At 46.5% G+C, this 26,441-nt stretch overlaps 1 protein-coding gene and 1 pseudogene across 13 annotated transcripts in view; both read left to right on the top strand.

Annotated features, from left to right (window-relative positions):
• LOC115206516 (eukaryotic translation initiation factor 4 gamma 1) overlaps positions 1 to 23,580 on the top strand; it is a 63,867-nt gene extending 40,287 nt beyond the window's left edge. For 8 of the 13 annotated variants that reach the window (XM_029773593.1, XM_029773598.1, XM_029773597.1 and 5 more), the window contains 24 exons: positions 6,228 to 6,344; positions 6,537 to 6,609; positions 6,881 to 7,900; positions 9,791 to 9,879; positions 10,508 to 10,694; positions 11,032 to 11,165; positions 11,360 to 11,494; positions 11,610 to 12,017; positions 12,179 to 12,325; positions 12,467 to 12,700; positions 12,813 to 12,917; positions 14,848 to 15,171; positions 15,567 to 15,690; positions 15,774 to 15,888; positions 18,531 to 18,778; positions 18,870 to 18,988; positions 19,216 to 19,388; positions 19,536 to 19,661; positions 19,757 to 19,838; positions 20,003 to 20,101; positions 21,036 to 21,182; positions 21,365 to 21,446; positions 21,768 to 21,908; positions 22,172 to 23,580. In XM_029773593.1, coding sequence (XP_029629453.1) covers positions 6,228 to 6,344; positions 6,537 to 6,609; positions 6,881 to 7,900; positions 9,791 to 9,879; positions 10,508 to 10,694; positions 11,032 to 11,165; positions 11,360 to 11,494; positions 11,610 to 12,017; positions 12,179 to 12,325; positions 12,467 to 12,700; positions 12,813 to 12,917; positions 14,848 to 15,171; positions 15,567 to 15,690; positions 15,774 to 15,888; positions 18,531 to 18,778; positions 18,870 to 18,988; positions 19,216 to 19,388; positions 19,536 to 19,661; positions 19,757 to 19,838; positions 20,003 to 20,101; positions 21,036 to 21,182; positions 21,365 to 21,446; positions 21,768 to 21,908; positions 22,172 to 22,356 — 4,614 coding nt within the window. In that variant the 3' untranslated portion in view covers positions 22,357 to 23,580. Of the gene's footprint in view, positions 1 to 5,049; positions 5,153 to 5,339; positions 5,536 to 6,227; positions 6,345 to 6,536; positions 6,610 to 6,880; positions 7,901 to 9,790; positions 9,880 to 10,507; positions 10,695 to 11,031; positions 11,166 to 11,359; positions 11,495 to 11,609; positions 12,018 to 12,178; positions 12,326 to 12,466; positions 12,701 to 12,812; positions 12,918 to 14,847; positions 15,172 to 15,566; positions 15,691 to 15,773; positions 15,889 to 18,530; positions 18,779 to 18,869; positions 18,989 to 19,215; positions 19,389 to 19,535; positions 19,662 to 19,756; positions 19,839 to 20,002; positions 20,102 to 20,294; positions 20,914 to 21,035; positions 21,183 to 21,364; positions 21,447 to 21,767; positions 21,909 to 22,171 lie in introns of those variants that run through there. The other 5 variants (XM_029773601.1, XM_029773600.1, XM_029773605.1 and 2 more) reach the window with 4 other exon arrangements.
• On the top strand, positions 9,473 to 9,594 carry LOC115206906 (uncharacterized; annotated as a pseudogene).
• Positions 23,581 to 26,441: the final 2,861 nt, after the last annotated feature.

The following is a 26,441-nucleotide window of genomic DNA, read 5'->3' as shown; positions in this document are numbered from 1 at the left end:
TCAATGACACACTTTTATTTTGAAGGCAAACCAAAAATTCCACTATTGTGGCTAATCCTTATTGTGGCTTGCTTCCCAACACATAGCCCAGTGCGGTTGAGCCTCACTAGCCAGATGAAGCTAGCTGGCAGCTTATAACGTTAGCTTTGGGCAACAGGGTTAAGTTGCTGACTCGCTATTTATTTTCATGAACTGAAGTTCAATTTCAATAGGCGAACAACAAGTGGCAACCTAGCTAATAGTTACACAAGGATTCCTAAATCACTGCCAAGAATAATGAAAATGACTGCAGTTTCTACTGGTCATTGTTTTCAGGTTGGTTGTATTAGTGCTAGCTAGGTACCAAGCTAAAGCTAGCTACCCCAGAAGTTGCGGTCGAACCAATTATGCTTTATTACCAACACGGTATTGTAAGCACGTTGTTCGTGGCCGGTGTTTGCTTGTTTGCAGACTTTTTTTTTGTACAGCTTTGACAGTGATACTGTATCTTTTTTTTGGCACGCGAAGACCCAAACGGCGTTCCATGGTATGTATGTTGTGAAGCTAATAGCAGTGACGCTATTACTGTGTAACTCCGGTAGGGTAACATTTGAAAAATAGCGCACTTGGTAGTGTGTACCGGTGCTCGACCAGTTGGCGAAAGCCAACATCACCCACGACAGAGAACGGTTGATTGTCAAGGGCAATGAATTCCATTATCTTGGCTTTAATGGATTTCACCTTTTTGAGTTGTCTCACTGAAATGTTGTTACTCTTTCAAATGACTGTTTGACTTGTTGACTGCTCGATCCACACAGCAGACATTGTGGGCTAGTTTAGGAATGCTGTGTTGCACGTGTAGCGCAACCTTTTACGTGGTGGCATTACGTTATATAGGTATACACGTCAGTATTGGCATCGGTTTTGCACATTGGGGTGTTAAACTAGACATCGGATGGTTTTGTCATTTTTAGCTAATATTGGCCGATTTCCGATATGTTCACCGAATAATAAAAAAAAAAAAAATGTTATTTATGTATTTTTTTTATATTGTGCATCCCTAATTCTTACATAGGTATTCCTCTTGTCCAGATGGGATAGGGCGGTGTGCAGTGTGATGGCAATTTCTTCGTCTGTGGATCTGTTGGGGTGGTATGCAAACTGAAGTGGGTCTAGGGTGGACGGTAAGGTGGAGGTGATATGATCCTTGACTAGTCTCTCAAAGCACTTCATGATGACAGAAGTGAGTGCTTCAGGGCAGTAGTCATTTAGTTATCTTTGCCTTCTTGGGTACAGGAACAATGGTGGCCATATTGAAGAATGTGGGGAGAGCAGATTTGGATAGGGAGTGATTTGAATATGTCCGTGACCACACCAGCCAGCTGGTCTGCGCATGCTCTGTGTACGTGGCTAGGGATGCTGTCTGTGCCAGCAACCTTGCGAAGGTTAACACATTTAAATGTCTTACTCACATCCGCCACGGAGAGGGGGGTGTGACGGTGGCACTGTCCTAAAAGCGTGCAAAGAAGGTGTTTAGTTTCTCTGGAAGTGTGACATCGGTGTCTGTGACATGGCTGGTTTTCTTTTTGTAGTCCGTGATTTCCTGTAGACTCTGCCACATAGGTCTCGTGTCTGAGCCGTTGAATTGCACCTCCACTTTGTCCCTGTACCGGTATTTCGCTTGTTTGATTGCCTTGCGGAGGGAATAACAACACTGTTTATATTCAGCCATATTTCCAGATCTCTTTCCATGGTTAAATGCGGAGGTTCGCACTTTCAGTTTTGCGCGAATGCCGCCATCCATCCACGGTTTCTGGTTAGGGTTGGTTTTAATAGTCACAGTGGGTACAACATCGCCTATACACTTCCTTATAAAGTCACTCACCAAGTCAGCGTATAGATGTTATCTGAGGCTGACCGGAACATATCCCAGTCAGCGTGATAAAAACAATCTTGAAGCGTGGATTCCGATTGGTCAGTCCAGCGTTGAATGGTTCTAGTCACTGGTACATCCTCTTTGAGTTTCTGCCTATAAGACAGCTGTGACGATAACTGACGAGAATTCTCTTGGGAGATAATCTAGTCGGCATTTGATTGTAGGTCGGGTGAGCAGAAGGACTTGAGTTCCTGTATGTTGTTGGTATTACACCATGAGTCGTTAATCATGACGCGTACACCCTCGCCTTCCTCTTCCCAGAGAGGAGTTTATCTCTGTCGGTGCGATGCATGGAGAAGCCTGCTGGCTGAACCGATTCCGACAACATATCCCGAGTGAGCCATGTTTCCTTGAAACAGAGAACGTTACAATCTCTGATGTCTCTCTGGAAGGCAACCCTTGCTCGAATTTCATCTACCTTGTTGTCAAGAGACTGGACATTGGCGAGTAGTATATTTGGGAGCGGTGGGCGACGTGCCCATCTACGGAGCCTGACCAAGAGGCCGCTCCGTCTGCGGCGCTGTTGTTTTGGGTCGGCTTCTGGGATTCGGTCCTTTGTCCTGAGTGGTGGTCAAACAGATGATCCGCTTCTGGAAAGTCTTATTCCTGGTCGTAATGTTGGTAAGTTGACGTTGCTCTTATATCCAATAGTTCTTCCCAGCTGTGTGTAATAAGATTTAATATTTCCTGTGGTAACAATGTAAGAAATAATACATAAAAATAATACTGCACACTTTTTTCCGGATGCCCCAAGCAATCGGAAAGGGGATTCATCAGAGAAAATGACTTTACCCCACTCCTCAGCAGTCCTTTTGCAGAATATCAGTCTGTCCTTGATGTTTTTCCTGGAGAGAAGTGGCTTTTTTGCTGCTCTTCTTGACACCAGGCCATCCTCCAAAAGTTGTTGCCTCACTGTGCGTGCAGATGCACTCACACCTGCCTGCTGCCATTCCTGAGCAAGCTCTGTACTGGTGGTGCCCCGATCCCGCAGCTGAATCAACTTTAGGAGACGGTCCTGGCACTTGCTGGAATTTCTTGGGTGCCCTGAAGCCTTCTTCACATGATCCGATAAATGGTTGATTTAGGTGCAATCTTACTGGCAGCAATATCCTTGCCTGTGAAGCCTTTTTTGTGCAAAGCAATGATGACGGCACGTGTTTCCTTGCAGGTAACCATGGTTTACAGAGGAAGAACAATGATTCCAAGCACCACCCTCCTTTTGAAGCTTCCAGTCTGTTATTCAAACTGAATCAGCATGACAGAGTGATCTCCAGCCTTGTCCTCGTCAACACTCACACCTGTGTTAACTTCTTGTGGATTAGTGGGACGCTAGCCAAATTCAAATTAAATGACTATAAATATTAAACTTTCATGAAATCACAAGTGCAATACATAAAAATAAAGCTTAACTTGTTGTTAATCCAGCCGCTGTGTCAGATTTCAAAAAGGCTTTCCGGCGAAAGCAAACCATGCGATTATCTGAGGACAGCGCCCAGCGCACAAATGCATAACAAATCATTTTCAACCAGGGAGTTGCGACACGGAATTCAGAAATGGCGATATAGTATATGCCTTACCTTTTGAGGATCTTCTTCTGTTGGCACTCCAAAAGGTCCCAGTTACATTACAAATGGTTATTTTGTTCGATAAAGTTCTTTATATCCATAAAAACTCAGTTTAGCTGGTGCGCTTCAGTCAATAATCCACTCGGTTTCCCTCCTTCAAAATGAACATTACCAATAAACTTATCCAAACAAGTCAATCAACGTTTATAATCAAACCTTAGGTACCCTAATACGCAAATAAACGATAAAATTTAAGACGGAGAATCGTTATTGTCTTTACCGGAGAAAAAGACCAAAGAATGCGCTCTCATTCACGTGCTTGGAAACACTACAGCCAAAATGGGAGCCACCTAGAAAAACTAACTTCTGGCTAATTTTTCCAAAAACCAGCCTGAAACTCTTTCTAAAGACTGACATCTAGTGGAAGCCCTAGGAACTGCAATCGGGCACGATTTCGCCCTATTATAAAAGTGATCACTCTTCATAACATTCTGGAGTATATGCAAATTGCCGTCATACAAACTGAGACAGCAGACTTTGTGGAAATTTATATTTGTGTAATTCCCAAAACTTTTGGCCACGACTGTGTGTTTTTATTTATATATATATATATATATAAAATCGTGAGAATCGCAATTCGTATTGTATCGGTACCTAAGTATCGTCATAATATTTTATTGTGAGGTCCCTGTTCCCAGACCAACTGTCTATGGTGGACTTGGCTGGTCTAGTTTTTTAGTACCTCAATGGCAGACTACCGATCAAGTTTTCCTTGTGTTCTACTGCACTCTGTTGGACTGAACTGATTTGTCCCTGTGCTGATCTGACTAAAGTGGACCTGGCTGATCTAGGTTAGACTGTGCTCTATGGTAGACTGATCCAGTCTGTAGCGCATCTGTTTTCTACGATGTGCTAGGTTTATCGAATTGAGTGTCTGTGTTCAGTATGGTGGACTCGTCTTCAGTGTATCTGTGCTCTGTATGGTACGGTGGGCCTGGCTGCTTTATCACTGGCTGTGGGAGCATGCAGCTGGCTGTGGTTGCTGTGGCGGACTTTGGCCGGCCAAGCTGTCCTGTCCCACGCTGCTCAAGGTCCTTCAGAGACTCTCCCAGTCCCACTAGGAGGATGGTAGACAGGGGGACTGGGGAGGAAGAGCTGCAGTGGCACACCCCGCAGTGAGTCATGCTTCAGCCAGTCTGTGTCTGAGTCACGCTGTGTCTTTCTATATGGTTTCAAAAATGTCTGTCGGTATTCTGGCAGTATGAAGTGTAAGTCTAAGCAGACTACTTAGTCGTAGCTGTCTTTTATTGTATCTATTTTTTTATTTTGTTAACTACTGCCTTCAAGCAGTGCATTGGCCTGTATTTTTTTTCCTCCCCTGCTCTCCATAAAAAATGGTCTCCTCACTCTCTCTGGTCTCTGGGTAGAGGAAGGGAGACTTAAAGGACAAGTCAGCACATAGCTCAGCTCCACGTGGCTTCCATTCTCCTCCCCCTCTGAGCCGGAAGCACAATGGCTGACCTATCTCCTCCCCTTCTCTCTCTCGCTGTCTCTGCTGCTGCTCCTGTGGCATACCCCGTCTCCCCTCTTCCATCCACTGCCCCTCCCTCTCTCCCAGGAAGAGGCTGAAATATTTAGGAGTGAGTGTGTGCACAGAATGACATAAAAGCAGGTAAGATAGAAAACATTTATTTTTGTATTTATACATTTTTTGGCACTAGCCTGATCTTATTGGCTGAGTTTTATTTTTTTATTTTTTATTCCTGGAATCCCTCTTCCCTCCCCCCCCTTTGGCCCCCTTTGACTCTGTAGTTCAGTGGGCGGGGGCACTTGCATTCCAGTGCTGCAGCTCCACAAGGCCAGTCACTCTGGCTTCTCTCGCTCGCTCTGTACGTGTGTGTGTGTGTGTGCGAGCTGGGAACGAGGCTCTGCCCTGTTGGCTCTGCTCACTGAGGGAGTAGGCTACGTGCGTGCGTGTTCCCAGGCCGACAGCTCAACTCGGGCCCCTGGATGAGAGAGGCCTGCTAGGGACTCTGGAGCCTGTCCGTGTGCCAGGTAAATGACTCTACCAGCGTGGGAATGTGCTGTCTCACGCCTGTTGCTAACAACTCGTAGTGTGTGAGAGAGAGGAGAGTTTGTGATAGAAAACATGTGGCTCTGTGTAAGGGCACGCCTTGTGAGTAATCCGTTTTTCAGAAGTTTGAAGGAGTACTGTACGATGTGCTTTTAAATAACATCAAATCTGGCTAGTTTTCTTGGTGTAGTTTGAGTGATCATATGGAGAGAGCAAAGAAAATGCACTGGAATTTGTTCACTTGGCTGAAGTTGTTTGTCAAATTTTGTTGGGTAAGAATTCGCTAAAACAAGGCAGTAGTCCATGTAGAAATCTGTTTGTCAGGCTGCATAGCTGTTGTGGGGCTGGTGTTTCTTGTGTCAGTATGTGAGAAATGTAGCTCTGCTGAATGAGAAGACGCTGCTAGGCCACAGCCCTACTGTACAACACAAGACTTTTGGAAACAGGGCCTAGCATCATAGAACGCAGTTAGTTGTGACAGCTCTTCTCTTCAGCTTTCTCCTCCCCCTCTGTCTCCTTTACTCTCGCTCTTTCTCTCTTTTTTGCTCCCCCTCTCCTTTAGAAAGTGAATGAACCAAGAGCGAATAACACGTTTTTCTTTAAGGCTCTCACGCTCCTTTTTTCTATTTGTTATTGTTGTATCCCTCACTGTTGTCTTGTGTCCTCTCTATAGATCATAATACGAGACCCTAACCAGGGTGGTAAAGACATCACGGAGGAGATTATGTCAGGGGGCACCCGCAGTGGCACCACCCCCACACCCCCACAGGTGAGCGACGACTCTTCAGAGGTGAGCTACCATACCCTCGTCACCAACCATCATCCCTTTACACACCTTTGCTACTATACAGTCACGTATCTGTTCAATATGAAAGAAAATGTCTGCCCATCCATTGTTTCTAACCTGTCATCAGGCTGTCATGTGGTTGTGTCCGCTCGAGTTCCCTAATGTTTGGGTGTTGTTGTTCTGTCCCTCCTTTAGTCATCTGGATCAGAGGGCCCAGCCGTAGCCCAGGCCAACGGTGAGAATGTGACACCTGTCGTGGTCAGACCAGGTGAGTTGGCCGAGGGGTCAGGTGATCTTGAAGGATGTAGCTGGCCGTCTCTCATTGGTTCACATTCAGTATATAGAAGTCATTTTTCGTGAATTTGAATAAATCTCATAAACAAAATGCTCCGTTGGAAAGGTCCCATGCATTTTGACCATCTAATAACGGATTGATAATAAGTGGGTAATTATCAAAAGATGATCAAATGACGAGGGTCAATTTTAACATTAGTATGGTACTATGGACCACATCCTCAAGCATCTCTTTTCCTCGTCAGATGACAGAGGGAAACCTGCAGCCACACTCATCACTGGCCCCCCAGCCCTGTCTAAAACCCCTGAACTGGTCAAGACTGCCCCTGCCCCTACAGAGGTCAAACTCCCAGACACGGACAGTAAATCCCCTTCCTTACCCCAGGACCTACCCACACCCCCGCGGGTAACTACCACCCTCCACACTACTGCCCCTGGCACCCCCCCACCCTCAACTAGTCCCATTGCAGACATGGACGCTCCAGCCCCAACCGCTGCTCCAGCCCCAACCGCTGCTCCAGCCCCAACCGCTGCTCCAGCCCCAACCGCTGCTCCAGCCCCAACCGCTGCTCCAGCCCCAACCGCTGCTCCAGCCCCAACCGCTGCTCCAGCCCCAACCGCTGCTCCAGCCCCAACCGCCCCTAAAGTGCCTGCTTACCCTGCACCCCTGCCTGAACCCCGACCCACTCCTGCAGCCGAGGAGCAGCCCTCAGCCGCCAAGGAGGCGCGGGAGGAGGTGAAGGAGAAAGAGGAGATTAAAGAGGTGACGGAGGCTAGAGAAGTGACTACATCATCTAAACCTGAGCCTTCCCTTGCTCCAGTGACCAACCCTAGCAGCAGCACTAATGGTGTGTCTGCCACCCAGCCACTCCCAGAGGAGGAGCCAGCAGCCCTGTCCATCACCATGCCCTCCCCCCAGGCAGCAGAACCCCCGCTGGACTTTCCCATCGCCCAGCCAGAGGAGCTCCGGCTGCCCAACGGCCTGCCGCTCCCCAGCCCCCAGGACCCTGAGAAGGTTTCTGCAGAATCGTCTGAGTGTGACCTCAGCCCCTTCGCTGAGCCTGAGGTGGCCCCATTACAGAGGGAGGCACCCGCGCCTGTCGCCGCCACGGCCACGCCCGACCCCGTCGTCCAGGCTACCGTTGCCCCTGTGGTCCTAGCTGAGACTGCTAGTACTACAGAGGTAACCCCTCGCCAAATGGAAGACGAGATGGACTCTCCACCATCACAGCGCACCACCCCAGCCGGGGAGAATTCTATGCAAGGTCAGTATCAGTCTGACTCTCACTATTTCTCCTTATCTAGATCAGGTATTCCCAAACTGGGGCAATGCTGTCAGGGGGATGCCAAATAAAAATGTGATTACAATTATTATTTTTTTCACATTTTCAAACAGTCCATTTATATTTTCCAACGGGGTTATACATTTGGGTGAGGTTTTTTTCTCGCCTGAGTAGCCTCGTTTCACTTCCAAAAATAAAATTAAACCATCTAATGTTCAGCAAAATAACAACATGTCAAATAGTTAACATCCAATCACATTAACCGTTACTCTCTCGCGGGAATTCCACTAACGATCCGTATGTAGCCAAACGTAGCTGCTGCTCATGTTTGTATCTGTAATGATGGCGCAAAAGCCATGACAGGGAGACATAGTGGAGTGGTAACGCGCGTGCAAGCAGTTGCTCCAGACGCTACTTGGGTACACTGCAACATCCACCGAGAGGCTCTTGCTGCCAAGGAATGCCTGACAGCTTGATAGATGTTTTGGACACTACAGTGACAATGTGATATAGTGAAGCACCTGAGTGAGTTGGGTGCGCAATTACGCAGGTACTTTCCCGAAATGGATGACACAAACAACTGGATTCGTTATATCTTTCATGCCCTGCCTCCAGTCCACTTACCGTTATCTGAACAAGAGAGCCTCATCGAAATTGCAACAAGCTGTTCTGTGAAAATTTAATCAGAAGCCACTGCCAGATTTCTGGATTGGGCTACGCTCAGAGTGTCCTGCCTTGGCAAATCACACTGTTAAGACACTGATGCCCTTTGCAATCACGTACCTATGTGAGAGTGGATTCTCACATACAATACAGGCATAGACTGTGTGGAAAATGATTTAAGACAGACTCTCTCCAATACAACCCAACATTGCAGAGTTATGTGCATCCTTTCAAGCACAAGCTTCACCCTTTCAAATACCCGTCATTATCCTGTGGTGAGCTATATTTTCTATTTAACTAGGCAAGTCAGTTAAGAACAAATTCTTATTTTACAACGATGGCCTAGGAACAGTGGGTTAACTGCCTTGTTCAGGGGCAGAATGACAGATTTTTACCTTGTCAGCTCGGGGATTCGATCGAGCAACCTTTAGCTTACCGGCCCAACTCTCTAACCACTAGGCTACCTGCCGCCCCTATTCACAATTTGATGAACAAGTAAGGTTTTATATGTAAGATGGCTAAATAAAGAGCAAAATTATTGATTATTATTATATTATAATTTGTGCCCTGGTCCTATAAGAGCTCTTTGTCACTTCCCATGAGCCGGGTTGTGACAAAAACTCACACTCATTCTTATGTTTAATAAATGTATTGTATAGTGTGTGTGGCAGGCTTACAATGATGGCAAAAAACAACATTTGAGAGTGTGCTGACCGTGGTGCTAGAGGGGGTACGCAGCTGGAGGTTGAATGTTTGAAGGGGTACGGGACTATACAAAGTTTGGGAACCACTGTTCTAGATCCATCTGTCTGTCATTCAACCACATTGTCTTTCTTAATTCCTAACCCAACTTCTTGGCACTTTGTGAAGATAAGACATTGGCTAGGAGGATCTGCCCCTTGAGGCGTTGCAGTCTGTCGAGCATGTGTCATGAGGGGCAGAGAGTGACAGGGTTATGTCTACGCCGAGGACACAGTATAGTGGGTACTTGGAATGATAATAGCGCCAACAGAAAGCCATAAAAATAAAACTTTGGATAGGTGACAATGTGGTAACTGCTCCACTTTGGGTGCTAGGGTTTGGGTGCTAGGGTTTGGGTGCTAGGGTTTGGGTGCTAGGGTTTGGGTGCTAGGGTTCGATTGGGGATTGGTATTGAGTGTCAGTCCATAGAGGTCTAGTCTGACTGTGTTGGTGGTGTTCTGCTTGTAGCTGCTGTTTCTGTGCCTAAGAAGAAGAGGAAGATGAAGGATCTGAACAGGAAGGAGGCTGTTGGAGACCTCCTGGATGCCTTTAAGGAGGTCCGTTCACACACACCACCCACGCCATGTCATATCAAACACACCACCCACGCCATGTCATATCACACACACCACCCACGCCATGTCATATCACACACACCACCCACGCCATGTCATATCACACACACCACCCACGCCATGTCATATCACACACACCACCCACGCCATGTCATATCACACACACCACCCACGCCATGTCATATCACACACACCACCCACGCCATGTCATATCACACACACCACCCACGCCATGTCATATCACACACACCACCCACGCCATGTCATATCACACACACCACCCACGCCATGTCATATCACACACACCACCCACCCACGCCATGTCATATCACACACACCACCCACCCACGCCATGTCATATCACACACACCACCCACCCACGCCATGTCATATCAAAGTTTTAAGAATGCCTGGTTTTATAGACTAATACTCTTTCCTCTACCCCCCCTCTTTTTCCCTCGGTCTGTCTCCCCTGTCTGTCTCCCCTGTCTGTCCCCCCCCCCGTCTGTCTCCCCTGTCTCTCCTCCTCTGCCACTTTCTCGCGCATTCCGCTCGCGCGTCCCCCTCTCGCTCGCTCTCGCACCCCCTTCTCTTCTCTCCCCCTCTCCAGGAGCAGGTAGTGCAGAGCCCGCCAGAGCAGGCCACACCCACTTCTGCCTCTGACGCCGAGGAGCCCCGCCCAGCCGCCACCCCTGCCGTCGCAGAGGTGGATGAGACGTGGGAGGAGAAGGAGGACAAACTGGATGCAGAGAACATTGAACCCAATCCCGGGGATCTGAAGTACCAGTACAAAGAGGGTGGGTTCTGAACCTTGGCCCTATATACATACTTAGAAACGTTATCCTCTTAATGTTATTCTCTACACCTGATCTCACATGATCTGCATTTACTGTCAGTCAAGAGGATGCAAAGTTTCACTTTTTTGGAAATGCTTTGTCAGAGCATGGGTCCTAAAGTCCCATTTCACATCAATGTCTGATTATTATTTTTTTCACTAAGTGAAACATTAGTGAAACTGAGCGATACTCAGTTCGGATGCCAGACTAAATACCCCAACTCTACCAACCTAAACTATACTGATGAAAAGTCACATATGTGATTCCTCTATAATTCCTTGTTCCTCCTCTCCTCCAGAACTATGTAGGCCTATAGACCCAGAGGAGAAGAAGAGGTATGACAGGGACTTCCTGCTGGGCTTCCAGTTCATCAGTGCTGCCATGTCCAAGCCTGAGGGCCTGCCTCAGATCAGTGATGTGGTGCTGGACAAGGTACAGTACAACTCTGTCCCCTGCTGGACTGGAGTAACCACTGCACGCTCCATTTGATAAGTGTATTTATTCTTTCTTCAGATGGACAACTTTATTCACCAGTTATTTATTTTGTCTTTCTTTGTATCTATCATTCTCTCTCTTTCTTCCTGGTACTATTTCTTTCTTTTTTGGTACTACTTCTCTCTCTCCAGGCGAATAAGGCCCCTCTCCGCCAGCTGGACCCCAGCCGTTTGCCGGGGATGAACATGGGCCCCGACTTCACGCCCTCATTTGCCAACCTGGGCAGGCCTGGAATGGGTGGAGGAGGTGGACACAGAGGTGGACCAGTGAGTTAGCATGGGAAACTAGCTGTCAATCTTCTCAGAATACACTCTTGATTCTGAAATTCAGGGACGATATCAAAACAATGTGGACTGAATTTCTTTTCCTTCTCTCCTCCAGCCCTCTGGTATGAGTGGTGGAGGACCGCGTCGCTCCCAGCAGGGCCAGCGTAAGGAGCCCAGGAGGATCATCAACATCTCTTCGTCTCTGACGGACGACGTGAAGCTCAACAAGGCTGAGGATGCCTGGAAGCCCGCTGTCAAGAAGGCTGCCAGTGGGCAAGCTGCTCCTGAGGAGGAGAGCGATGACCCAGAACAGGCCAAGACCCAGGAGCTGTTTAAGAGGGTCCGTAGTATCCTGAACAAGCTGACCCCTCAGATGTTCCAACAGCTGATGAAGCAGGTCAAGGAGCTGACCATCGATACGGAGGAGAGGCTGAAAGGAGTGATAGATCTGATCTTTGAGAAGGCCATTTCTGAACCCAACTTCTCCGTGGCCTACGCCAACATGTGCCGCTGCCTTATGGGGGTGAGTGACTCTGGTCTTGTTCCGGTGATGACCTCCGTTCTGTGCCACTGACTTGTAGAGTGGTGCCACTACACTCATCACAATAACTCTCATGCTTTGTGACGTCTGCAAAGCTCTCCAGCCGTGGCCTAAATGCTTGTTTTTCCTGTTCCTCTCGTCAGCTCAAAGTCCCCACTACAGACAAGTTGGGAGTCACTGTGAATTTCCGCAAGCTGCTTCTGAACCGCTGTCAGAAGGAGTTTGAGAAGGACAAGGACGATGATGTCGTCTTTGACAAAAAGCAAAAAGAGCTGGATGCTGCAGCCATGGTACGAGCTGTGCTCTGAGTGATCAATTCATATGTCTCACTTTTTGAATTGGTTTTGGTTTCTGTAGGAGTTAGCTGACCATCTATCTATTATTCCTCCCTCTGCTTCCTCTCCCTCTGTTACATCACTTCCTGTCTGAAGGAGGAGAAGGATCGCCTGAAGGCTGAGTTGGAGGAGGCCAAAGACATGGCACGGCGCCGGTCGCTAGGCAACATAAAGTTCATCGGTGAGCTGTTCAAGCTCAAGATGCTGACGGAGGCCATCATGCACGACTGCATCGTCAAGCTGCTGAAGAACCACGATGAGGAGTCACTAGAGTGCCTCTGTAGACTCTTGTCAACTATAGGGAAGGACCTGGACTTTGAAAAGGCGAAGGTAACGCTGAACCAGTGTCACACACACCCCTACATCCTTTAGAACACTTACACCAAATTATTTCTAATAAACATAGATTTACACACTAACCTGCCTGTCTGTCTTTCTGTAGCCTCGTATGGACCAGTACTTTGTCCAGATGGACAAGATCATCAAGGAGAAGAAGACATCGTCCAGAATCCGCTTCATGCTGCAGGACGTACTGGACCTCAGGAAGGTAATACCTCCTAACGCACACACCCACACCAGTGAGGAATGCTTCAGCCCCCTCACCTAAACCTGTTGGTCATCTATATCTAAACTGACTGACCCTTGTCCTGTGGTTGGTATGTATCCAAGCTTATCAGTAAACACTATGGGTCAAACTACCATAGACAGAATAGTCTCCCCTAACACCACATCACCTCTGAACTTATCCATGACCCCAAATCACCTCTGACCTCTAGTCTCACTTCCTTTACAAGCCCTCTCTTTGCATGCATGTGTCAGTCTGCACCCCCGCAGCCAATCCCATCTCTCCAAACTACTGTCATTCACCACCTAGATGTTTACCACCCTTCTATATGGATGTGTCCCTTGATATTCACATAAACTACTTATCCATGCCTAGTAGGCTTGGGCAGTATCCAGATTGTCCTACCTTCATACCGACCTTGTGCCATACCGGAATATTCGGTAATATCTGCACTGAACACAAGGAGGGCTATTTTCAATCCCAAGGTTAGCAACGCTAAAAAGTACATGTGAAATCTAACGAACGCATGCAAACAATTTATACAGTCTCTGACACACTTTGCAGGAAAGACATCCCACTCAAAGTTATACAAGTAACTCAAAAATGCTACACAGTTTGCTGAACACGCAAAACAAATATTAGCTCTTGATCCAGGAAGGGATTCTCTGCTGTTAACAAGAGGAGCTTGATTGCAAGACGCTAACCACTTAGCTAGATAACTTGGCACTAAGTTAGCAAACCAAATGCACAACTGCAGAGCATTTAGCACGTTTTAGACAGTTAACTTAATAGTTGTAAGATATCTAGCTGGCAAACATTTAGTTGTGAATTCCCTACTGTAACTAGATCACCTGGCGTGGGCTGCAGTTACTCCCAGGACTACATGTAATCTTAATACTGATCTCGACATTACAATATGATCTTCTAAATTGCACTGCAGGCATTTACTAAGTAGCTACAAATATTCAAATGAATTAAAGCACTTAAAATAAATAGTTTCAGCGGTATTGACAGTATTGGGAAAAACCATCCCGTGGATATTTCCTAATACCCGTGTGTGTGTGTGTGTGTGTGTGTGTGTGTGTGTGTGTGTGTGTGTGTGTGTGTGTATACGCTATACAGCCCAAACATAATGCCTAGGACTCATTCACTAGGCTTTGGGGTTCACAAACTCACATGTCTTACTTTGTTTGGAAACTACTAGTTACTAAGGATATACAGGTATGTTTACTAACGATCTGTAGCCTAGGCCTCTAAGGTCTAGATGTGCATGTATTTGTACCGTGCTATTAGCTGTGTGTGGGTGTTTGTCTGAGGTTTCCCATAATGCAGTTTACTGGAAAACATCAATGCTGGACTGTTCTACTTTAACTAGTTTAGTCTCCAGAGACCTTTCTGGAGAAATGCCTCAATGTGTTTGTCTGTTAGTCTGTGACTTGCAGTATGTTGAGAGCAGTGCTGTGATGTCTGATCGCTGAACAACAGGTCATGTAGGTCTGTGTTGGAACCCATGTTCAGACAGGGTTCCAACACGTTCACCACAAAATGACTTCTAGGATCTTTATGGTTCCAGCCCCAGTAATTGTCTTACCAAAGCTGTTACCAAAGCAGCAGTTGGGATGTTTCATAAGTGCTGACCAGCTGCACTCAGTGAGCACACTGGCCCCTGTTTTCCCAGTAAACGGCACTCTAGTTTGTTTCCTTTCTTTGGAAAAGCTGACAGCGGTGTCAAGGTAGGGCAAGACATCTCTCTTTCTATAGCCTAGTTGTCAAGTGACCCATTGATCTCTTAATATATTGACTAAGAGACTTATGCCTCAAAGAGATATGGAGTGTTAAGAGTACACCAGACTTTTTCATCTAACTCCAATATTCAGTTAAAATATATTACTGTACTGACTCCCCCTCCCAGAATACGTGGGTCCCCAGGAGAGGAGAGCAGGGCCCCAAGACCATAGACCAGATCCACAAGGAGGCAGAGCTGGAGGAGCACAGGGAGGTTCTCAAGGTGCAGCAGCAACTCCTCAACCAGAACACCCGAGGAGGAGGTGGAGGACGTGGTGGTGGTGGTGGTGGTGGTGGTGGTGGAGGAGGAGGAAGAGATCAAGGGAACCGCGGGGGCCAACACCCCCAGGCGGGCCAGAGGAGTCAGCCCCAGGACGAGGACTGGAACACAGTTCCCATCTCCACCAAGAGCAGACCCATCGACACCAGCCGACTCAGCAAGATCACTAAGGTCAGTGATACATCATGCTGTGGATTCTCAGCCACATATCGTGGACCCATACTCAGTTAGGACTGAAACACTCCAACACCTTCCACTTGCAGTCTAGCACCCACCTCCTTAACCTTCAACCCCATTGCAAAGTTCTATCATCCCAACCATTCCCAACTCTTCTGATCTGTTGAACTGAAACCCCAAACCCACTCCCTCTGTAGTATGGCACACACCTCTTAACCTTTAACCTCCATTTAGTGTTATGGCCCTACCATTCCTGACTCCTCCAAACTTCTTACTTATGTAACTTGAAACCTCAGACCTTTCTCAGATCTCAAGATGTTTTGCCTCCAACAATTCTGCTAGTTTCTTTCCTCAACAGTAACGTTTCTAACCTCTCCTTCTCTCTGCAGCCCGGGGCTTTGGACTTCAACAACCAGCTGCTGGCGCCCCAGCTCGGGGGTAAGGGCATGTGGGGCAGTTGGGGCAAGGGCAGCAGTGGAGGCACCACCGGAGCCAAACCCGCCGGGGAAGCCAGTAAGTCCTCTTACCAATTCACCCACCACTGTGAAATATCTACTCTTAGTCTATTTTAAAACAAACTATGTGTGTGTTCATAGCCCCAGAGTCAGGAGGCCGCCCAGCCACCAGCACCCTTAACAGGTTCTCAGCCCTGCAGCCACAGCAGCCCTCCTCAGGGCCCTCACAGGACTCGGACAGAAGAGTTCCTCTAAGGTCAGCACCACTGAGCCGGTACAACTGACTACACCTGTCCTTTACATATCTCCTTCTATCTGGGAGGTTTTCTATGTGTCAGAGTTACTGGTTTGAATATATACAACGGGTGGGTCTAATGCTGATTGGTTAAAACCGCATTCCAGCCTGTGTCTATTCCACAAGTTGCCACCGGCTAAATCTATGACCTTAAAATGCCTATTTACTCTGTTCCATCTGACTGCGCAATCCACTGTCTCATCAGCCCAGCCAAGCAATCTCCACTATAAAAAGTATCTAGACATTCTCACATTTTATTCTGGCTGCACTTTTTGACATGAGGGTAAGTTAGCCGTAGTTGGCTAGCAAGCAAGCAAGGGATAAGAATGTTGCCAGCCAGTATGGCAATGGAACATTTAGAACGAATGACTGGGTCGTGTCCATAGATAGAGAACAAAAATACTGAACGACTGGGTCGCGTCTTTAGCAACCCTAGATTTGTGTCGGGAATATATCTTGTGGAAAGATGAAATGGTGTGAATAAATTAATCAAAATAAAGTATTTAATGACAATATGTCAATCATTATTTGTTGTATAAAAGTGATAATGCCCTCGAAGCCGGTGTTTGGAGGATGCGTTGTCACGGTTTGCCAGCCCTCGGTGTGTGTGTGTGTGTGTGTGTGTGTGTGTATGTATATATGTGTATATATATATATATATATATATATATATATATATATATATATATATATATATATATATATATATATATATATATATATATGTATGTGTGTATATATATATATGTATATGTGTGTATATATATATATGTATATATGTGTGTATATATGTGTGTATATATATATATATATATATATATATATATATATATATATATATATACTGCTAAAAAAAAATGAGAACACTTAAACAACACATCCTAGATCTGAATGAAAGAAATAATCTTATTAAATACTTTTTTCTTTACATAGTTGAATGTGCTGACAACAAAATCACACAAAAATACTCAATGGAAATCCAATTTATCAACCCATGGAGGTCTGGATTTGGAGTCACACTCAAAATTAAAGTGGAAAACCACACTACAGGCTGATCCAACTTTGATGTAATGTCCTTAAAACAAGTCAAAATGAGGCTCAGTAGTGTGTGTGGCCTCCATGTGCCTGTATGACCTCCCTACAACGCCTGGGCATGCTCCTGATGAGGTGGCGGATGGTCTCCTGAGGGATCTCCTCCCAGACCTGGACTAAAGCATCCGCCAACTCCTGGACAGTCTGTGGTGCAACGTGGCATTGGTGGATGGAGCGAGACATGATGTCCCAGATGTTCAATTGGATTCAGGTCTGGGGAACGGGCAGGCCAGTCCATAGCATCAATGCCTTCCTCTTGCAGGAACTGCTGACACACTCCAGCCACATGAGGTCTAGCATTGTCTTGCATTAGGAGGAACCCAGGGCCAACCGCACCAGCATATGGTCTCACAAGGGGTCTGAGGATCTCATATCGGTACCTAATGGCAGTCAGGCTACCTCTGGCGAGCACATGGAGGGCTGTGCGGCCCCCCATAGAAATGCCCCCCCACACCATGACTGACCCACCGCCAAACCGGTCTTGCTGGAGGATGTTGCAGGCAGCAGAACGTTCTCCACGGCGTCTCCAGACTCTGTCACGTCTGTCACATGTGCTCAGTGTGAACCTGCTTTCATCTGTGAAGAGCACAGGGCGCCAGTGGCGAATTTGCCAATCTTGGTGATCTCTGGCAAATGCCAAACGTCCTGCACGGTGTTGGGCTGTAAGCACAACCCCCACCTGTGGACGTCGGGCCTTCATACCACCCTCATGGAGTCTGTTTCTGACCGTTTGAGCAGACACATGCACATTTGTGGCCTGCTGGGGGTCATTTTGCAGGGCTCTGGCAGTGCTCCTCCTGCTCCTCCTTGCACAAAGGCGGAGGTAGCGGTCCTGCTGCTGGGTTGTTGCCCTCCTACGGCCTCCTCCACGTGTCCTGATGTACTGGCCTGTCTCCTGGTAGCGCCTCCATGCTCTGGACACTACGCTGACAGACACAGCAAACTTTCTTGCCACAGCTCGCATTGATGTGCCATCCTGGATGAGCTGCACTACCTGAGCCACTTTTGTGGGTTGTAGACTCCGTCTCATGCTACCACTAGAGTGAAAGCACCGCCAGCATTCAAAAGTGACCAAAACATCAGCCAGGAAGCATAGGAACTGAGAAGTGGTCTGTGGTCCCCACCTGCAGAACCACTCCTTTATTGGGGGTGTCTTGCTAATTGCCTATAATTTCCACCTGTTGTCTATTCCATTTGCACAACAGCATGTGAAATTTATTGTCAATCAGTGTTGCTTCCTAAGTGGACAGTTTGATTTCACAGAAGTGTGATTGACTTGGAGTTACATTGTGTTGTTTAAGTGTTCCCTTTATTTTTTTGAGCAGTGTATGTATTACACACACACACACACACACACACACACACACACACACACACACACACACCGGCTTCTCGGGCCTTATCACTTAAATGGAACATCACTGCTACCACAGGGCGGAATGTTTATGATTGGTTCATCTGAATCAAGGTCTTCTTGTGACTGTTTGCGTCTACCCCCTATACACAAACAGGAACAGCTCGAGCCGGGACCGTGGCAGCGACAGATTTGAGCGTCATGACCGTGGCAGCAACGACCGCTTCGACCGGCGGGACGACCGTGACAGGAACCGGCCCCTGGTCACCAAGCGGAGCTTTAGCAGGGAGACGGAGGAGCACAGCAGAGAGAGGGAGCACCGCGGCCCTTCTGATCCCATACGCCGCGTAGCCAGCATGACCGACGACCCGGGCAGCAGAGACCGAGCTAGGAGCAAAGAGAATGGTATGAAAAACTTTGTCAGGCAAGGATTTCTCAGGCAGACATTTTGAGAGTAACTTCTCTATGTGACATTCTCTCTCTGTTTGGGCCACAGTGAAGAGGGAAGCTGTTGCAACACCTCCTACCCAGACCAAACCTTCCTTGAGTGAAGAAGAGCTGGAGAAGAAGGCCACAGCTATCATAGAGGAGTACCTACACATCAACGACATGAAGGTACATCACACTTATCCCCATGCAGATCATTGGTGAGACCTACATATCAACGTCACACAGTTGAATGATACATACTGTAGCTAGTTGACCACATGTTATTGAATATGGATTTCCATGTAAATGATATACAACAAACTGTTTTACCGGTTTTTACTGAAACACGGCACTACTTTAGAGGAGTAAAACTAACCTTTTTAATCCTGTTTGTTTCCCCTCCGGCGCTGTAGGAGGCGCTGCAGTGTGTAGTGGAGATGAACAGCACCCGGCTGCTCTTTGTGTTTGTACGGAGCGGTCTGGAGTCTACTCTGGAGCGCAGCCCCATCGCCAGAGAACGCACAGGCCTGCTGCTGCACCAGCTGTACAAGGCAGGCACCCTCCCCACAGAGCAGTACTACAGAGGGTCAGTCACCTCAGAGTTTTCTACCTGTGGAACAGCACTACATACCAATGACTTGTGGAAGTGGACCACTAGTATATTTACTTTCTTTTTGAGAAAAAGCCTATCTGATAAATCTGAGGGATTGATTTGGAGTGTGTGTGTCAACAGGCTTCAGGAGATACTGGAGGTGGCGGAGGACATGGCCATAGACATCCCCCACATCTGGCTCTACCTGGCTGAGCTCATCACCCCTATGCTCCACGAAGGAGGCATCCCCATGGGACCGCTCTTCAAGTCAGTCCCAGGCTTCATTCTAGGCCTCTACTAATAATAACTCTATTCAATCAGTCAGTATCCTCTATATTAAGAATTGACCTATCACTATGCAGGGAGATATCCAAGCCCCTGGTTCCTCAGGGGACGGCTGGAGTTCTGCTGGTCCAGATCCTCACCCTACTCTGCAGAGGAATGGTACGTTCTCTCACTACCCAACCTGTGAAGGAGATGGTGCTTTATGTTTTCAGAACTATCCATCCAGGCATCTAGATGACCTTTGATGTTTGAATCCAATGCAAATGTCATGTTTGTGGATCCAAAGTGTTTTAAATGGAACCACTTGTCTCTGTCTACCTCAGAGCCGTAAAAAGGCAGGCGCCATGTGGAGGGAGGCGGGGCTTAGCTGGAAAGACTTTCTGCCTGAGGACGAGGACGTCAACAAGTTTGTGACAGAAAAGGTAAGCGGTCAGAGATCATGACCCTGTAGGGATTGAAAGGAGATGCACCATTTTTAGTATTGATCTTAAACTGCACTGAGAGACAAATATGAAATAACAGTCAATTATTAAAGGTAGACTCAGCAAAATGACTTTGCTCTCACACAGTCACAGTATCTGTCGATGTGCACTTGTTCGCTTCACACTCTTACAGCCAGGGGACCAAAACAGCTGGAAATTACAGCCAGCGGAACAAAACCAGCTGGGAATTACAGCCAGGGGAACAAAACCAGCTGGGAATTACAGCCAGGGGAACAAAACCAGCTGGGAATTACAGCCAGGGGAACAAAACCAGCTGGGAATTACAGCCAGGGGAACAAAACCAGCTGCCAATTACAGCCAGGGGAACAAAACCAGCTGCCAATTACAGCCAGGGGAACAAAACCAGCTGCCAATTACAGCCAGGGGACCAAAAACCAGCTGGGAATTACAGCCAGGGGACCAAAAACCAGCTGGGAATTACAGCCAGGGGACCAAAACCAGCTGGGAAGTTGAGCCTCACGCTTTAACACTCTTAGTTGTTGCGAAATATTGACCCACTATCCTGTTTATTTTCTGCATCTACATCATATGGCTCAGTCTACCTTTTAGATCAATCAAATGTGTTCGTCTTACTTGCATCCACAGTTTCCCAAAGTGCTTTGAGGGCTTTCCAGACAGGAAGCGGCAGCAGAGTTGCCCATTCATTTTCAATGGAGCCAGGCAGGCAACGTTATTCTAGGCGTGGTGATCTGCGGTGCTTGTGCACGTGAAAGCCACTCAGCCGAGGTGGAGAAAATAGGAATCTGCTCTATTTTGGCTAACTTTGCTCCGCCCCATCGCCTCCTGTCTGGAAAAGCCCGTAACAGTAATATTGGGAAGTTTCACTCTTGCTGTGTGTTCCCTCTGAATGCAGAATGTGGCGTTCACCCTGGGAGGAGGAGGAGATGATGAGACAGAGAAGGGCAGTAAGAAGGAGCTGAGCTCAGAGGAGCTGAACAAACAGCTGGACAGACTCATACAGGACAAGGCTGACAACCAGAGGATCTACGATTGGGTCGAGGTATGATGTGAGTGGGAGAGTGTCCCATCACCCAATTAATATTTCGGTTTGCTATTGGTTCCTTGTACAGTAGTTTTACCATTAGACTCCATTAGACTTATATATAGTCCCATTAGTCCCTGCTGTATATTCCACTGCTCAGCCCCACTGATATGTGTTGTGACTGTGCCTTCCCTCTTTAGGCTAACCTGGACGAGACACAGATATCCTCCAACGTGTTTGTCAGAGCCGTCATGACAGCCATCTGCCAGTCGGCCATCCTGTGTGAGTTTCCCTGTCTTGTATTGCTACCACCTCTCGATCCAACACTGTATCAGGACAACCCTCCACTCGAATACCCTTTTCACAGAACTTAGCAGGGCCGTACCGTTGCTGGAAAGGACAATGTAGAAGGAATATATCCAACCCAGCACATTATGGTTCAGATCACTCCAAACGCATCACCGTGATGTTGTGGCCGGTGACACTTTGCTTTTTGAAAGTCCAATATCTTGAAAACATGACTGCTGACATGCAAAACATAGTGGACTAATATAAAAAAAAATAGCAAAAGATAGTTTTTGACCCCTCCATCTCTGCCCCCAGGTGAGAACCCTTACAAGTTGGATGCGAAGGTGATCACCCGGAGGGCCAGGCTGCTCCACAAGTACCTGAAGGATGAGCAGAAGGAGCTGCAGGCTCTCTACGCCTTGCAGGCCCTCATGGTGGAGCTGGAGCAACCTGCCAGTGAGTGAGATACAGAATGACTTCAGTCTCCTCTCTGTTTCCCTATGTGTCACATCTCTTTGGCAGTTTTTTACATGAAGACTCTCAGATTTGTCCTGTGTTTGTCTCCCAATGTTAACCCCTATGGAAAAAAAGATGAAGGCTATTTGACTGAGGGGTGTGGTTGACCAATTTGTCTCCTAGATGAGTTATTTGTGTGTACATTGTGTATTGAAATCCTGTCTCTTACATTGTTGACATGCTCTTTTCCTCTTTCCTTGTAGACCTGCTGCGGATGTTCTTTGACACGCTGTACGACGAAGACGTGATCAAAGAGGAGGCCTTCTACAAGTGGGAGTCCAGTAAGGACCCCGCTGAGATGCAGGGCAAGGGTGTGGCACTGAAGTCAGTCACTGCCTTCTTTACCTGGCTCCGTGAGGCTGAGGACGAGGAGTCTGACAACAGCTAGGTACCTGCTCACCGGTGCCCCCTGGACTCTGGGAGGACTTGGAGGAAAGACCACCTGCTGTCGATAATGATTCAGGAGCATGGAGCTGTTAGAATCAATAAAATCCTTCTGCATTAAAAAATAGAATAAAAGCGAGGGAAAGAATCAGCTGGCAGATTCTACTACATATCGAAACATGCAATCCTTTTATTTTCTGTCTTTTGCGCTGCCGAATGTCTTTGAACTAAATTGAGAAACTAATTGCGAGAGAATAAGCTTTACAACAAGCGATAGGGATGGCTGTTTCCTTCAGTGTTTTTTGAGGTTTAGCCCTTGTTTTAAAGGCGTCACGTTGCTATAGCAACACTTCATGATGTTTAGCAAAACAACAAAACAAAATCCCCAACAGATGACGAACTAATAAAGGCTGCTCAAATATATTTTTGATTACGTCATATATTGTGTTGAATGAGGCATGATGGCCATGTCATATGTATGATTCTATATGACTCTGTCAGCGATTAGCTCTTTCTTTTTGATTGGAGTGTTTCTTTTTTTATATATAAAAGAAAAAGATGTATAAAGAAAAGTGGACATGCTGGAGCTCACTGTCTTTGGACATTTCAGTCGTCAGTCTTTGTGAGACTCCTGTGAACTTCATGTCTATGGACTTTGGAAGGACTGAGATTGGTGGGGAGGGTGTTGGACAAGGACTTTTTGCTGCTGGGGGTCACAATGTTTCCTTATGGCCATGCCTGCCAACCCCCATTTGTCCTCTTACTTGTCTCCTAGACTGGGTGTTTGGAAACAGAGAACAGGCTTGCAAGGATAGGGATTTTTTTTAAAGAGAAAATCATAATTTAAAACTTAAGGTATATAGAGAAATCAACTTTAAAAAATAATTTCAAAAAGAGAGAAAGAATGTTCACAGTACATATCCTAAGGCCTTTTCTGCTTCCGTTTAGTGGAAATGCATTTCAGGAGTTTTGGTTTTTATTTTTCAAAAGAAGTGCAAATGTCAAGCCATGTATTTTTTTTTCAGAAACAGTGGCATGTATTTATATTTTTCTCTCAGTTAGCAGAAGGTGCTTGTAATTATCCACCTGAAGTCATTGATTGCAATATCATTGAATATTTTGTAAATATGTTTTTGATTTACTTTATGAAGTATTTAATTAAGAAAATGAATGCATCCTTTTTATATCTGAAACTGGAAAAGATAATAAAGAACATTGCAAATAAGAACACTGGGGGGGAAATATATGTTGTTGTATCCAGAGAGGGGAAGAACTGTTTTGCCACACCATGTCCTCACTTGGTTGCCCCATACAAAGAAACTGAAAGCCTTTATTGTACTTAATTTTCATGTGGAATGAGTAAGCCGGCTGGGCTTTGGCTGAGACTTGTGTTTTCATTGTCTCCGCTTCTAAAGTTCTCCGATCTAAAGAGTTGTGTGTTCTGACTGTTCTCTTTTGTGCAGAAGTTCCATCTGTGTAGATGGGGCTCAGCCCACCACTGAAAAGGAGCCAGAGTTTTTTAATTGTGTACATTGTTTGTGATATTTTTGGGGGGGACTGAGAGAAGTACCTGGTTAATGGGATGGGGCTGTAGTTTTGGATGTATTGGTAAGTAGGGGTTTTGAGATTTAGGTTCACTAAACAATCATTTAAAAAAAGCTAAGATGTAAGCACTCTCATACCCTAGTTAGTAATGGAATGTCTAAGGCACTGCATCTCCGTGCTAGAGGCTTCACTACAGACCCTGGTTCGATTCCAGGCTCTATCACAACCGGCTATGATTGGGAGTCCCATAGGATGGCGCACAATTGGCCCAGAGTCGTTATAGTTTGGCCGGGGTAGGCCGTAATTGTAAATTAGAATTTGTCCTTAACTGGCTTGCCTAGTTAAAAAAATAAATAAAAAAAAGACAGATGTGGAAAAGGTGTCAGCCACCGACCAAGTTCCTGGGAGGGCTGAGTGCCAAGGCTGTCAGCCACAGACCAAGTTCCTGGGAGGGCTGAGTGCCAAGGCTGTCAGCCACCGACCAAGTTCCTGGGAGGGCTGAGTGCCAAGGCTGTCAGCCACCGACCAAGTTCCTGGGAGGGCTGAGTGCCAAGGCTGTCAGCCACAGACCAAGTTCCTGGGAGGGCTGAGTGCCAAGGCTGTCAGCCACAGACCAAGTTCCTGGGAGGGCTGAGTGCCAAGGCTGTCTGTAAACAGTGTAACAGCAACGAGGTCACCTCCACCACTAACCACATCCCACCATGACTGTCCTAAGTAACAAACTCACTCAAACTGCAACTTTGAGCATATCTTGGATCTAACTGAGCATATCTTCGATCTAACGATGAGCAAGATTGATAGAGCTCAATTTCTACACGCTGTGCTTCTGTTGGTCTCCTTTCTCTACTCTCATCCCTCGATCCCTTCCTGTCTGACCTTATGTCCAGTGCTCCCCTCCACTCAGGTAAGTTTGTTGGTTTTGTGAAAGGGTACAACGCTCCACGGTCAGTTACGCCCACTGTGAGCCGGTATTTGTGCAGTGAGTGACGAGGCTAGACAACAGGGCCGTACTGACCTGGCCTACCAGATGGTCCATAACCTCCCTGACAGAAGTACAGTAGGCTTACACTGTAACAGCACCGTTTCATCCTTCAACACACTCAACAACCCTTCCTATCCACTTCATTTGAATCATTTCAATTTGATGATCAAATGGCCTCGTGGAATAGTAGAATTTTGTCTTCTGTGATCAACAGAAATCCATCCTCTACCTTGGTAGTGGAGGCACAAATCCTCCCCGGGCTCTATATTTAATCCTGTTTATTCTGTTAACCCTTTGACCACTGCAGATAGTTGACAGAGCAGATTTGGTAGCTCGTAGAGCTAGATTCCCTTTCCTTAGAAAACATTCAAATTCATGCCCTATTCAATACACTACCTATAATGAAGACAACGTTCAACCTCACGCCCTATTCAATACACTACCGATAATGAAGACAACGTTCAACCTCACGCCCTATTCAATACACTACCTATAATGAAGACAACGTTCAACCTCACGCCCTATTCAATACACTACCGATAATGAAGACAACGTTCAACCTCACGCCCTATTCAATACACTACCGATAATGAAGACAACGTTCAACCTCACGCCCTATTCAATACACTACCTATAATGAAGACAACGTTCAACCTCACGCCCTATTCAATACACTACCGATAATGAAGACAACGTTCAACCTCACGCCCTATTCAATACACTACCGATAATGAAGACAACGTTCAACCTCACGCCCTATTCAATACACTACCGATAATGAAGACAACGTTCAACCTCACGCCCTATTCAATACACTACCGATAATGAAGACAACGTTCAACCTCACGCCCTATTCAATACACTACTTATAATGAAGATAACGTTCAACCTCACGCCCTATTCAATACACTACCGATAATGAAGACAACGTTCAACCTCACGCCCTATTCAATACACTACCGATAATGAAGACAACGTTCAACCTCACGCCCTATTCAATACACTACCGATAATGAAGACAACGTTCAACCTCACGCCCTATTCAATACACTACTTACAGTGCATTTGGAAAGTATTCAGACCCCTTCACTTTTTCCACATTTTGTTACGTTACAGCCTTATTCTAAAATGGATTCAATTGTTTTCCCCCTCATCAATCTACACACAATACCCAATATTGACAAAGCAAAAGCAGGTAAATTGTTTTTGCAAATTTATAAAAAAAATTAACTATCACATTTACATAGGTTTTCAGACCCTTTACTCAGTACTTTGCTGAAGCACCTTTGGCAGTGATTACAGCCTCAAGTCTTTTTGGGTATGACGCTACAAGCTTGGCACACCTGTATTTGGGGAGTTTTCCCATTCTTCTCTGCAGATCCTCTCTGGATGTGTCAAGTGTCGCTTCACAGCTATTTTCAGGTCTCTCCAGAGATGTTAGATCGGTTTCAAGTCTGGGCTCTTGCTGGGCCACTCAAGGACATTCAGAGACTTGTCCCGAAGCCACTCCTGTCTGGTCTTGGCTGTGTGCTTAGGGTTGTTGTCCTGTTGGAAGGTGAACC

The sequence above is a fragment of the Salmo trutta genome, chromosome 13, assembly GCF_901001165.1.
Source record: "Salmo trutta chromosome 13, fSalTru1.1, whole genome shotgun sequence".
NCBI classification, from domain to species: domain Eukaryota; kingdom Metazoa; phylum Chordata; class Actinopteri; order Salmoniformes; family Salmonidae; genus Salmo; species Salmo trutta.
Note: the sequence above shows the minus strand (reverse complement) of the source record. Positions and strands in the feature narration are given on the sequence as shown.